Below are 14913 nucleotides of genomic sequence, written 5' to 3' on the forward strand. Positions count from 1 at the left end.
TCATACACAAGTTTTTGTGTGAATGTATTTTCAATTCTCTTGGGCTTATATGTAGGAGTGGAATTGCAGAATATATGGTTTATGGTAACTCAGCTTGTACACACTGAGGCGGATGGAACAATTGAGACCAGCTATATAGCACAGAGACCTCTACCCAATATCCTGTGATGATGCATGTGGGAGAATAATCTGAAGGAGAACAGATGTGTGTGACTGCATCACTTTGTTGTACAGCAGAAATGATCACAAACTTGCAAATCAACTACACACCAATACAATTTTAAAAAACAAAAACCTTGGAGTTCCTGTCGTGGTACAGCAGAAACAAATCCAACTAGGAACCATGAGGTTGCGGGTTCGATCCCTGGCCTTGTTCAGTGGGTTAAGGATCTGGCATTGCCGTGAGCTATGGTGTAGGTCACAGACGCAGCTCAGATCCCGCGCTGCTGTGGCTGTGGTGTAGGCCGGCAGCTGTAGCTCCAATTGGACCCCTAGCCTGGGTACCTCCATACGCCGCAACTGGGGCCCTAAAAAGCAAAAACAAACAAACAAAAAACCCAAAAAACAAAAAAACCTCAAAAAACTCTACTTATAACATTTTAAGGAACTGCCAAACTGCTTTCTATAGCAGCTGCACCATTTTACATTTCTGCCAGCAACAGACAAGGGTTGAATTTTCTCTACATCTTTGACAACATGTGTTATTGGCTTCCTTTTTAATTATGTCAGCAACTTTGCAAGGGGCACTTCCATTCTAAAAAATGTCCTCTACCCACACGCACTGTCAAATCTTCCTCCCCCGCCATGGACACGTCGCCTGTTCCTGTGGTCGCTGTTCATGGCACTCTGCCTCCTCCCTCACCCTTGAACAGAACTTTCTCACAGTGAGGAGACTCGCCTCCCAGGGACCGCGTGTGGCCAGCGTGTGGCCAGCGTGTGGACTTGGCCACTGTGACTCCCTTCACATACCCCCCTTTGAATCCTCACCCACAGGAAGGATCAGGATCCTGGCCAATTTGGGTTTAGGGAAATAAAACCAGCAGAAATCAAGGATCTATGTGATCATCAGAGGCCCCCCTGGTACCCTACAGAGGCAGTCCCACCTTCCTCTTAGTCACCTTCATAAACTGTACAATGAATGTGTGCTATCTCCACTAAAATAGAGGAGTTCCCATTGTGCTCAGCAGGTTTAAAACCTGACATAGAGTCTGTGAGGATGCACGTTTGATTCCTGGCCTCAATCCTTAACTCCGAGTGGGTTAAGGATTTGGCGTTGCTGCAAATGTAGGTAGCAGACGTTGCTGTGGTGTAGGCCGGCAGCTGCAGCTCTGATTCTACCCCCAGCCTGGGAACTTCTATATGCTACACGTGCAGCCATAAAAAGAAAAAAAAAAAAAAACATTGAAATAGAGAGTTCCCTGGTTGTTCAGTGGGTTAAGGATTCAGATTTATCACTGCTGTGGATCTGGTTACTGCTGTGGAAGAGTAATATAATATAATATAGTATAACACAATATAATAAACACATCTTCCCTCCCTTGTGATGGAACCCAGGCATCAGCCTCTTTCATGAGGCTGGAAGCGCTTAAAGGGTAGGAACCCTGTCTTATCTTCCCAGTGCTCAGCATAGGAGATGCTCAATACATTGTTAAAATGAGATACTTTTGTTGAAGAAAGTTGTGGGCTTTTTCCTTTCCTTTAGGGTTTGTTTTTTGTTTTTTGGTTTTTTTTTTTGGCCCCACTCATGGCATGTGGAAGTTCCCTGGCCAGGAACTGAACCTGCTCTGCAGCTGCAGCCTGTGCCACAGCTGCAGTAGCACCAGATCCTTAACTTACTATACCACACTTCCTGAAGAAAGTTTTAAATGGAATGTTTCACCAAAAAACTGAATTCCTCTCAAAGTAAAATGTCACAACTTTTATATGACTTGTGTGTGATAGATCAGGTCATATACTATAACACCCCCACAGCTCTTTAATTCAAAATTCCTAATGGCTTCTCAGAGCCCCAGCCTTCCAATGACAACAATACTGAAACAGCCCTCGGCCATTCTGCTAAAAACTGGGTGGAAACCCAAGCACACAGTGCCCCATCCAATCAGATCAGTGCTTCCTCTATTCTGATGCTTACAACCCTTTCCACTCATCACTTACCCATCTCTAAAGAAGGCATTTCCACCTCCAGATGATCTCCTAAGCTTGTAAAAGTCTGACGACCAGAAGGCCTGCCGTCCCCTCAGTGGTGTTATCTGTGCCGTGGACAAGATCAGCAGCCAGCTCTGCAGGTGCCATCTCCCCAGCGTTCCAATAAACATACCTGCTCAGACATGGGCTCCTGAACCCAAGCCAGGCAGAAGAGGGCTTTAGACATCCTACGAGTTCAGAGGTTTGTCAAGCCTTTTAGCATCTGATGAGGCAGCATGAACTAGAGCTTTTCCACAGGTCTGGTCCAGCAGCAGAACAACCTAGGAGTTTAGCGGAAACGCAAATTCTCAAACTCCACCCATCCTTCCAGGTAGAGCCCAGCAATCTGTGCTCTGACAAGTCCTTGGGTGACCGTGGTGCATGCAGTTTGGAGAAAGACTGGAATAGAGTTGGTGCGTCCACAAACAGAAACTGCTCAGGTCCAGCCCAGCAGACATAGCTGAGTGGAAAGGTGGCCCTGTTTCCCAGGCCTGTAGACAGAACAAAAATGGCCCCTTTCAGGTTAAGAGGAGCACCCATCTTCACCTGAGCTAGCTGAGCAACAGCTCCTCTGGTGACTAGGTAATGGCTACACTGAATCCACACAGACGGTACAGCCAGACGTGTGTCATTGCCGGCAAACTCAAGTACGTTCCCAGCACCTTGCTTCTCTGATACAGAAATTCATGGGGTTGCCCTTTTTCTCTGATATTTATGAAATCCTGAGCCCTGGGTTGCAGCCTTCCTTAGCAAGCTTTGTGAACCACTGAGGTCCTCAAAAGGCAGCCGGTGACATCATGATAAGCAATTCAAACAAACTGGATCATCTCTGGACCGGTGCTGCCTTGAGGAATCAGCTTTGAGCTGAGAACTGTGAATGGAGACAACAGTGCAGGTGTCAGCACCGGGGGAAGTGGCAAACGTGCCAAGAAGGTGGCAGGAGGCAGGGATGGAAGGCCAAGTTATTCAGAGGTGGTGCTTACACTTAAAAAATGCACCTCCTTCCAAGTTTCTCATTTGGGGCTTGTGGGCAGTTTTCTCTCTTAAGTGTCTCCACGCAGGCTGGGGAGATCCAGGAATATCAGCCAAAGTCCCAAGGCAAATTTTTAGCACCAACTCTGTAACTTGGAGTCAGCCAAGTTCAAAAGAAAGGCTGCAGAAGGTGGGAAGAAAACGTAAGTGTAGAGAAAAAGACGGGTGAAGGAAAAAGGAACGCAGGCTGACCTGCCCTCTTCTCCCCAACCACTGACTCCATCAGCTCATCTGAGCCCAGGCAAGAAGGTCAGAGCAGGATTGACAAGCCTGGTCTCCCTGGTGTCTGTGGCTCATTCAAATTAGACAAGAGTCAGATCACTGATAAGAAAGTTAAAGAAAAAAAAATTTAATTTTTCCTGAAAAAGACAAGGAAATGGAACTGTGCCCCCAAAAGGGATGTTCATAAGCCAATCCTGTGCTTTTCCATATATTCTCTAAATATGTACCCTTTTTGGCAGGGAACCCCCCCCCAAAAAAAAAAACTCAGGCAAGCTAGAACTGCCTTTGGAGAGTGCAGTTTAATTCTGACCCAGAATTCTAATAATTTTTTAGAATTCTAATAATTTTTTAAAGTCCTATCAATTCCACCACACTGTGTGGGGATTACTCACTTTTTTCCCCCTCTTAACTTCTGAAAAACCAAAGCGGCTCACCGTACCCGCGTTTAGCTGAGGAGTGAAACGTGTTTATCATTAGTGACCACAGAAAAGCACACTTAGCTTGCGTCTCAACTTGTCTTGAGTAAAGTCTATTTTTGCTTGCAACGTAGTTACTACCCTGATCTCTCGTCCCCAAGTTCTCTCCTAAGTCTTGTTCTTCCCCTTCTTGGACTTGGTGGCGCCCGGCCAGCGGAAGCCGCGCAGGTACAGGCAGTGGGCGGCGTTGTGCGCGATGTACTGGAGGTTCAGCATGGCCGCCGGGCTCAGGATGTCCACTTCCGGTTTCTTCGGCTTCTTCCGGTGGGACCGGCCCTGGCCCTTTCTCTTCCCTTTACCTGGCTTTTAAGACAAGAACATGTAAGGGACAAAAATTAGTTGTTATAACCTTGACATATATAATTTTCAACATTTCCTACTGAATTTTAGGGAAAAAAATTCCTAAAAGGAAACAAAAACTTCTATGTGGAGTGGGAATGGAGGTCATGCAATCTAATGCCTATCAAGCCCCCCAGATTAAGAGACCCAACCGAATGCACCTGTGTGGATCTTGCTTGCATTGATTAGACAAACAGGCCCTAAAAAGGCGTTTTTTAGGTAATTGAGGAGATTTGACAATATCAAGGAATTATTAATTCTATTAGGTCTGAAAATCAATGGTACTGGGTCATGGCAGAAAATTTTCACAGGTTTCTGAGATGCACACTAAAATCTGTAGGAATGAAATGAAAGAAGGCCTGAGATTTGCTTTAAAATACTGCACTCCGGAGTTCCCGTCATGGCTCAGTGGTTAACGAATCCAACTAGGAACCATGGGGTTGCGGGTTCGATCCCTGGCCTTGCTCAGTGGGTTAAGGATCTGGCGTTGCCATGAGCTGTGGTGTAGGTCGCAGACGCGGCTCGGATCCTGTGTTGCTGTGGCTCTGGCATAGGCCGGCAGCTACAGCTCCGATTCAACCCCTAGCCTGGGAACCTCCATATGCTGCGGGAGCGGCCCAAGAAATGGCAAAAAGACAAAAGAAAAAACAAAAAACAAAAACAAAAACAAAAAAACCCTGCACTCCTCTTCCCAACCCACCCCCAAAATAAAGGCTAGATGAAGAAAAGGTAGCAAAATGCTAATAATTTCTGAATCTGAGATATGGCTACATGAGGATTCATCTTATGATTCTATTTTTGTGCATGTTTGGAAATTTTCCTAATAAGAATAAAACATTATATAATCAGGATCAGATATATATTCTTTTTTTTTTTCCTTGTCTTTTTGCCATTTCTTGGGCCGTTCCCGAGGCATATGGAGATTCCCAGGATGGGGTCCAATCGGAGCTGTAGCCGCCGGCCTATACCACAGCCACAGCAACGTGGGATCCCAGCTGTGTCTGCAAACTACACCACAGCTCAGGGCAACACCGGATCCCTAACCCACTGAGCAAGGCCAGGGATCGAACCCACAACCTCATGGTTCCTAGTCGGATTTGTTAACCACTGAGCCACGACGGGAACTCCCAGATATATATTCTGACACGTGTTATGTGATTGTCTCTACATCATTAAGCAGTCACCAGGATTAAGTGAGACATGGATATAAGGCAGTTAGCCAATGTCTGACATGAAGTAAGCATTCATTAAAGGATGTTGCCATCACCTTTATTACAGCTAATTCTCAGAGCTGTGTTTCGAGGGAGGGAGGTATTATTCTTGTCTTAAAAATGGAGAAGCAGGGAGTTCCCTTCGTAGCTCAGTGGTTAATGAATCTGACGAGGACCCACGAGGATGCAGGTTGGATTCCTGGATCCATGAGGATGCGCGTTCCATCCCTGGCCTCCCTCAATGGGTTAAGGATCCAGCGTTGCCGTGAGCTGTGGTAAGGTGGCAAACACAGCTAGGATCCCGCATGGCTTTGGCTGTGGCCAGCAGCTGTGGCTCCAATTTGACCCCTAGCCTGGGAACCTCCATATGCCGCAGGTGCGGCCCTTAAAAAAAAAAAAAAAAAAAAAAAAAAAAAGAGAAGCAGAGGCTGAGTCACATAGCAAACCAGCATCCACCAGGCTCAGCACCTGTGCTCTTGCCACAACCACACTGCCAGGTTAACCCCCTGTGGGCAAAGTAATGGATACTATCCGAACCTGCGAATAAACTATCTCTAAAGTTTTACTAAAGCTACACAAAGCTGAGTGGAATTCTCTGTGCCTTATGACTCACATATACAGAAAGTAACAGATGGAAATGTATTATTTAGAAAGTGTCTCCTCTAGGCAAGGGAAAGGAAGAATGTGTTAAGTTAGCAAGGACGCCTGTGAGGGCTAAATGTTTGTGTAAAATAGATGTCCTGTCATAGCACCTCACTTTAAAAATGTCCCAAGATAAACAAAGAGAAACAGTTGATGCGTTAAAAACACTAAAAAAGGAGTTCCCATTGTGGCTCAGTGGTAATGAACCCAACTAGCATCCATGAGGATGCGGGTTCGATCCCTGGCCTTACTCGGTGGGTTAAGGATCTGGTGTTGCCATGACCTGTGGGGTAGGTTGCAGACACAGTGGATCTGGTGTTGCTCTGGCTGTGGCAGAGGATGGCACTTGTAGCTCCAATTTGACCCCTAGCTTAGGAACTTCCATATGCCACACCTGCAGCCCTAGAAAAGCAAACAAAACAAAAATGCTATAATACATTTTTGAGTGAAGTGGAGGACTTGTTCCTAGATATAAAACCCAGGAATGAAGATGAGATGTATCTTGCAACATAGTGGCCTGGTTTCCGTGAGGAAATCCAAATGAAGAGAAACAACATGGAGCCCCGTATGATAACTGCATCTCCTGATAAAGCATCCCCTTGGGGTGTGGGATGTATACTTCCATAAACTCTTTAATAATTTTGAGTCTTGGCTTCCTTTCTGATTTCATACTTTTTTTGCATGTCAAACACACTTGACTTACCTGAAAGAATTGCAAAAAAAAAAAGTTATGTGTTTATTTGTATTTTTTAAATTATTTTTTTTAGCCATGCCCATGGCATGTGGAAGTTCCTGGGCTGAGGATTGAACCCAAGCCACAGTAGCAATCCAAGCCTCTGCAGTGACAACGCCAGATCCTTAGCCTGCTGCACCGCAAGGGAAGTCTAAAAGTACATGTTTTAATCTCCAAAATGGTTTGAGAACTAAGATTCACACAAAATTTGGACATTTTTATTCAAAGTTCTCATCTTTTTGTAGAAATTGGCAAACTGGTTCTAAAATTCATATGGAAATTCAAAGGATATAAGATAGAAGTTTGACTTTTTTTCAAAGTTCTCATCTTCTCATAGAAGTTTCTAAAATTTATGTGGAAATGCAAAGGACTTTGAAAAAAGATGAACAAAGGCTGAAAGACTAACCTACCTATTTCAAGAACTATTACAAAGCTACAGGATCCAGATAGTACAGCTTTGGTGTTAAGATAGACAAACAGATTAACAGAAGAGTCTAGAAATAGATCCACACATATACAAACAACTGATTCAACTGATTTTCTCTTTTTTTTGGTCTTTTTATGGCCGCATCCACAGCATATGAAAGTTCTCAGGCTGGAGGTCAAATAGGAGCTGCAGCTGCTGGACTACACCACAGCTACAGCAATGCAGGTTCCAAGCTGAATCTGTGATCTACACCATAGCTCACAGCAACATGGGATCCTTAACCCACTGAGCGAAGCCAGGGATCAAACCTGCATCCTCATGGATACTATAGTCAGGTTTGTTTCTGCTGAGCCACAACAGGAACTCCTCAACTGATTTTCAACAAAAGTGCCAAAGCAATGACAATCTTCAATAAATGGTGCTGGAACAATGACTATCCATTTGCAAAAATATGAACTTCAATCTGTACTTGCACCGTATGCAAAAATTAACTCAAAATGGCTCACAGGCCTAAATATAAAACTCCAAACTATAAAATTTATAGAAGAAAATATAGGAGAAAATCATTGTGACCTTGGGTTAGACAAAGATGACTTGGATATGACATCTAAACTGATGTCTATAAAAGAAAAAATTGATAAATTCATCATTAAAATTAAAACTTGGTCTCTTCAGAAAGACAAATACCGGGAGTTCCCATTGTGGTGCAGCAGAAAGTAATTTGACTAGGAACCATGAGGCTGCAGGTTCAATCCCTGGCCTCTCTCAGTGGATTGAGGATCCAGCATTACCGTGAGCTGTGGTGTAGGTCACAGATGCCGCTCGGATCTGGCGTTGCTGTGGCTGTGGCGTAGGCCAGTGGCTATAGCTCTGATTGGACCCCTAGCCTGGGAACCTCCATATGCCACAGGTGCAGCCCTAAAAAGACAAAAAGACAAAACAAAAAACAAAAACGAAAGAAAGACAAATACCATATGATATCACTAACATGTGAAATCTAAAATATGACACATATGAACCTATCCACAAAACAGAAACAGACTTCCAGGCAAGGAGAACAGACTTGTGGTTGCCAAGAGGGAGAGGTTTGGAGGAGGGACGGAGTGGGAGGTTGCGGTTGGCATATGTAAGCTATTATATATAGAATGGATAAACAAAGTCCTACTGTAGAGCACAGAGAACCATATTCAATGTCCTATGATAAACCATAATGGAAAAGAATATTTTTAAAGAGAGTGTGTGTATGTATATACATGTGTATGTATAACTGAATCACTTTGCTGTACAACGATATTGTAAATCAACTATACTTCAATTTAAAAAATTATGGGGGGAGTTCCCATCATGGCGCAGTGGTTAATGAATCTGACTAGGAACCATGAGGTTGCGGGTTCGGTTCCTGCCCTTGCTCAGTGGGTTAAGGATCCGGCATTGCCGTGAGCTGTGGTGTAGGCCGCAGATGTGGCTCGGATCCCGTGTTGCTTTGGCTCTGGCGTAGGTCGGTGGCTACAGCTCCGATTAGACCACTAGCCTGGGAACCTCTATATGCCGTGAGAGTGGCTCAAGAAAAGGCAAAAAAAAAAAAAAAAAAAATTATGGGGAATTCTCTGTGACACAGATCAAGGATCTAGTGTTGTCACTGCTGCGGCATAGTTCAATCCCTGGCCTAGGAACTTCCACATACTGTAGGCACAGCAAAAAAAAAGAAAAAAGAAAAAAAAAAGGCCTAAATATACTTTTTAAAATTATGATTTCAAACAAACAAAACTTTTGCTCTTCAAAAGATATTGTTAGGAGAATGAAAAGTAAAGCCACAGATTGGGAGAAAATATTTGCAAATCATATGTCTTAAATGTGATGGTTTAATGGGAGTATACATATGTCAAACTTATCAAACTGTACATTTTAAATATGTACTATGTTATATCAATTATACCTCAATAAATCTGTTAAGAAATTATTACAAGGGAATGAAAAATTTCAGTTTCTGAGCTGGTTGGGTCATTTGAACACAGCCCCATAGCTCTTGACTGTTCCTGGTCTTTTTTTTTTTTTTTTTTTTTTTTGCTTTTTAGGGCCGCACTAACTGCATACGGAGGTTCCCAGGCTAGGGGTCTAATTAGAGCTGTAGCCGCCAGCCTAGACCACAGCCACAACAACTGGGCATCCAAGCCACACCTGCAACGTACACCACAGCTCACGGCAATGCCAAATCCCTAACCTACTGAGCGAGGCCAGGGATCAAACCTGCAACCTCATGGTTCCTAGTCGGATTTGTTTCCACTGAGCCACAATGGGAACTCTTGTTCCTGATCTTAGAACACAGAATTCCTGACTTAAAACCCTCCAAACTCCTGGAGTTCCTGCCATGGTGCAGTGGGTTAATAATGATCCTGTTTCTCTCTGTGGCAGCACCGGTTAGATTCTGGGCCAGGCCCAGTGCAGTGAGTTGAGAATCCAGCATTGTTGTAGTGGTGGTGAAGGTCAGAGCTGTGGCTTAGACTCAAGCCCTGGCCTGGGAACTTCCATATGCCAAGGGTGCTGCTGAAAAAGAAAACAAAAAACAAAAAAACTCTCCAAACTCTTTAATGAAAACGAATTTGGCTCCAGCCGCACTGGCCTTCATCTAGCTCCCAAACTTGCCAAGCCTGCTCCCCTCTCTTCCTACAGACCTTCAAGGGGGGCGTAATCTGTTCTTATCTTTGTGCTGGCCTCTGCTCAAACACCATTTCAGAAAAACCTCCCAGACACCGTGCGTATGGTCTATAACTAGGGTGAGCATGTAATTTATGGCCAAACCAAGACACTTCAACAGACATTAACTGGGACGGTCCCAGGAAAGGGGGAGGAGGCGCAGATGGTTTCCCGACAACCCTCCCCCGCAGTGTCACTTTCTGTGTCCTCACCCAAACATTCTTCACTATTTAACAGTATTTTTTTGGTTGTTATTTAAGTATTTTTTGTATGTTTCCCTAACCAGAAAACAAATCAGTTTCGTCTCCGTGTTCCCTGAATTCCTATGACCTAGAACTATGTCTGACACATTGTAGGGATGAATAAAATATGCTGAGTGAATAAAATGCGACTCAGATGCAATGCAGACACAGGATTTGGAAAACAAATGTAGATTTCTCCTTTTCTGGATTTTAAGATGCCTCCTTCATTCATTCAACAAATATTTAACAAATATTTCCTGTGCATGATGCCCCATTAGATGGAGAGCAAAGCAGGTCTGGGGTCTTGTCCTCAAGTGACTTACAGTCCAGTGAGGGGGAAAGCCACAAATACCCTGACTCACCAACTATGCTGTGAAGGAGAGCCCAGGGTAGGTGGCATTATGATGACATGGGATGGGTGGGGAGTGACCGAGTCTGAGACATAATGGAAGAAGGGTTCCTTAAGAATGGCCTGTGGGCTGAGGGGTAGGGAATTCCTAGACAGAGTATTTTTAAATTATTTTTATTTTTTGTCTTTTTAGGGCTGCATCTGTGGCGTGTGGAAGTTCCCAGGCTAGGGGTCAATTGGAGCTGTAGCTGCTGGCCTACACCACAGCCACAGAAATGAGGGATCCGAGCCACGCCTCCGACCTACACCAGAGCTCATAGCAACGCCAGATCCTTAACCCAATGAGCAAGGCCAGGGATCGAAACTGTGTCCTCACGGATGCTAGTCAGATTCGTTTCTGCTGAGCCGCAACAGGAACTCCATAGGCGAAGTAAATAGCCAGTCAAGTTAACAACAAAATCAACGTGGCTGCCCATTGAGAGGAGTTGAGGCTGGAAAGGTAGGCAGGATGCAGCTCTGGCCTGCAGGCCTAGTAATCTAAGGTGGATGACCTTTATCCAAGGAGCCATGAGAACACATCGGCTCAAATGGCTTTACTTATTTATTTATTTATTTGTCTTTTTGCCTTTTCTAGGGCCGCTCCCACAGCATATGAAGGTTCCCAGGCTAGGGGTCGAATCAGAGCTGTAGCCACTGGCCTATACCAGAGCCACAGCAATGCAGGATCCGAGCCGCCTCTGCGACCTACACCACAGCTCAAGGCAACACTGGATCCTTAACCCACTGAGCAAGGCCAGGGATCAAACCTGCAACCTCATGGTTCCTAGTCAGATTTGTTAACCACTGAGCCACAATGGGAACTCCTGGCTTTACTTATTAAATCATTCTGCTTCAGTTTTCTGGTCTCTGAAAGGTAACGGTAGTGTCAACCATGTGAAGGGACTGAGAATAACTCTCAATTTAATCGAGAGATATTTAGTGCTCTTACATGGTGATTAACTGGAAGGAACATGGGCTTACATTTCTATATTATGGTCTAAGGAGGTGACGAGTAAGGCTTTCCATGGCCAAACAGGCAAAGCACCATAAGTGAGGTGCAGAGGGCTATGGGCACTTAGGGAGCAACAGGGGAACAGAAGTTGCATCAAAGATGGGTCAGTCTTTAAGCAGATGGATACCTCGAGATGAGACAGGGGCAGAAGGCTTCCAGAAGAATGTGGGATGTAGTTTTGGTTTTGGTTGCGTTTGTTTGTTTTTTAAACAGAGATGATAATATGGCAGATAAAGCTCCAAGAGGTTGAGGCCCTTTTACCAGAGGCTCCCAGAACTATGCTCAAGCAGAGCAGGGTCTAGTTCCACAAGGCCCTAAGGTGGGCGCGCTACAAGGTCACAGCCATTCTGGGATAACAGAATTGGCAGAGAAGGAGGACGAAAGAGATGGACAGGCCTTGGCTAGCGATAGCAGGCTACTGCCAGAATCCAGGCAAGTGGTAGTAAGGAGGCCATGACCAACAGTGGCAGTGAGAGAGGCAGGTCGCAAGGACTGGGGCACAGGAATGCTTTCGCATTTGCCGCCAGCAGAATGAATGAGCTGGATTTGAACACAGTTTGAAAAGGCTCTCTGGTAAAAAGATCCAGAGGGAATTTGGAAACGGAGGTTTGGCGTTTCAGTGTGGTTTGGTTTAAGATGGGGGTCTGTGAGCCAACGACTTAGAGCTTAGACAGAAGTAAGAATGTTGCAGGCTTTCCTGGACATAAAGTGCAAGAACTCCCTGCACAAAAGCTCTCCTCCAAAGCCCTTCCTCAAACTGGGGTTGGAAAGGATAATCATTGTCTAGAGCGGGCACTCCCCGCAGCACCAGGGCTCATTGTCTATTTCCTTAATCCACAGAGAAGAATCCCACAAGTGACAGAAGGCTGGCGGCAGCAGAAGCTAAGTTCCTGGCCAGCTGCTGTTGGCGTTAACTGGTGTTCCGGCATTTTCTGGGTGTGAAAGTTGCTCAAGAGAACCGAGGGACTTCAACCAACCAACTCACAAAAAAACCTTTCAGCCTGATTCAGCGGTTGCTGAGCTCTTCCGCGGCGGGCGCAGACCACCCAGGAAAACCCTCTCCCCCTCATTTTTATCCAAAGTGTTCATTTCACGGGTTGGGCACCACTCAACACAAGGAGATGAAGGCGCTGATCTCGTGGCACGGGCAACAAGTCTTAGTAAAGCGTGCCTCTACCAGACAGACGGTATTAAACTAATTTAACAAGAGCCTCAGAACCTCTGATGCTTAAATAAGACGTGTATTAATTACCATGGTAATGCTTTCTCAGTTGAGCAGGTGAGTGTGGCATGGGTTCCCAATCCTGAAATAGAGAGAGAGACCCCAGTTCTCCGCAAGGCCTGGGGGCTGTACCCCCGCGCCCATTCCTGCCGCTCACCGGGCTGCCACCACCGCGCTCTCCAGCGAACCGCCGTGGGCCCGGGGCTTCGCCACGTTTCTCGAGTCCGCTCTCACCCTTCCGCCCGAGGAGGTCTAGGCGCTCGCGGGAGCCCAACGCGGTGAGGGGGCAGCCAGCCACCCAGCGGCCGCCACGCGGGGCTGGGACCCCCGCCACAGAGAGGCAGCGGGCTGCGCGACTCAGTGCTTCGTCGCCTCGGGGCCTGGGGCTCCCGGCGGGCGGTCGCGGGAGGGCGGGCTCACAAGCTCTGGGCGGTGCGCGCCGCGGGGGCGGGGCCGCGCGGTGTTTACGTGTTGCCAGGACACCGGGGCCTGGCTCCCAGCCTGCCCCGCGAGCCTGCGCCCGCCTTCCTGAGAGCGGGCTCAGTTCCCTTCTGGTCGCGCCGCGCTGGCTGGGTCATTTCACCTCGCGCGACGGCGACCCAGGCTGCTAGTGCCCAGAACCCCGCTGGCTTTGGGCGAACAAGTGGGCGAAGGCGAGGTCCGGATGGTGCCCCGGGTGAATGAGGCTGGCCTTAGAATAGGAGGATTCGGCTCAGAGTATGAGCTCGGCCCCTCACTGGCTGGCCTTGGAAAAGTTACGGAAGACTCCATGACCTTTTTGGAAAAGGAGATAAAACCTCTGAGAGTCGAAGTGAAAATAACATGGGGAAATGTTTGTAAAAGAGCCTGTAAAAAAAAAAAATAAATAAATAAATAAAAATAAAAATAAAAGGAGTTCCCATCGTGGCGCAGTGGTTAACGAATCCGACTAGGAACCATGAGGTTGCGGGTTCGGTCCCTGCCCTTGCTCAGTGGGTTAACGATTCGGCGTTGCCGTGAGCTGTGGTGCAGGTTGCAGACGCGGCTCGGATCCCGCGTTGCTGTGGCTCTGGTGTAGGCTGGTGGCTACGGCTCTGAATAGACCCCTAGCCTGGGAATCTCCATATGCCGCAGGAGCGGCCCAAGAAATAGCAAAAAGACAAATAAATAAATAAATGAGCCTGTAATGATACAAACATTCGTAAAAAGGGCCTGAAAAACAAAACCTAGAGTGAGATTAGGCAAGAAAGGACATGGTAGATGCAATTCTGCTTCCAACCCTGAGTTCATCCTGACTCAAGAATGAAGAAGAATACAGTTTGGGAGCAAGGACTCTCATTCGTTTTTACGACTTTTTTTTTTTTTTTGTCTTTTTGCCTTTTCTAGGGTCGCTCCTGCGGCATATAGAGGTTCCCAGGCTAGGGGTCCAATCGGAGCTGTAGCCGCTGGACTATGCCAGAGCCACAGCAATGCCAGATCCGAGCCGCGTCTGTGACCTACACCACAGCTCATGGCAATGCCAGATCCTTAACCCACTGAGCAAGGCCAGGGATTGAACCTGCAACCTCATGGTTCCTATTCAGATTCGTTAACCACTGGGCCACGACGGGAACTCCTGGCTCTTCCCTTTTTATTCAAGTTATTAGGCATCTATCTTGTGTCTGTTAGTTCTAGGCCCTGGAAATTCAGCAAAGTTCTTTTTTGGGGGGAGAGGGTTGTAGAATGGGGGACATGGTGTACATTTAAAATGATAGATGTTAACAGGATGTAATACATTGGATGTATTAAATTGATGTGAGGGCTGCTGGCTTATTTTTTTATTTATTAGAACCACACTTGCGGCAAAGTCCCCTGCCCTCTTCCTGTGCTCTCTCCTCTGTTGGCCCCTCTCTTAATCCCTGGGTGGGGGTGGCTCACACTCCCTGTATACACCTCTTTGGATCTTCACAATTCTCTCAGGTTAACCCCTATTAGGCTCACTCCCAAACCTGTTCCAGCCCTGCTTTTCCTGAGTTTCAAATTGGAGGTTCAGAACCTTACTGCTGTGTTTTAAAATTGAGCTGTCCTGGAGTTCCCTGATGACTCATCAGGTTAAGGATCCAGCATTGTC

General features: G+C 46.3%; 1 protein-coding gene across 4 annotated transcripts; it reads right to left on the reverse strand.

The window, feature by feature from the left end:
* Window positions 1-1897: 1897 nt before the first annotated feature.
* Window positions 1898-13229, reverse strand: SMKR1 (small lysine rich protein 1). Of its 4 annotated transcripts, none has more exons than XR_014833183.1 (3): window positions 12855-12995; window positions 3878-4217; window positions 1898-2675 (listed from the first exon to the last, which is right to left on the reverse strand). XR_014833183.1 is itself a non-coding variant. In XM_085004809.1 (3 exons), the coding sequence occupies exons 2-3, from the start codon at window positions 12855-12857 to the stop codon at window positions 4023-4025; spliced, it is 198 nt and encodes a 65-aa protein (XP_084860935.1). In that variant the 5' UTR covers window positions 12858-12906; window positions 13059-13215; the 3' UTR covers window positions 3550-4022.
* Between the last annotated feature and the right edge of the window lie 1684 nt (window positions 13230-14913).

Source organism: Sus scrofa, chromosome 18, assembly GCF_054392235.1.
Source record: "Sus scrofa isolate SSC_HxYL_T2T_F1_AM1 chromosome 18, Sscrofa_HxYL_maternal_Yorkshire_Landrace_v2.0, whole genome shotgun sequence".
NCBI classification, from domain to species: Eukaryota; Metazoa; Chordata; class Mammalia; order Artiodactyla; family Suidae; genus Sus; species Sus scrofa.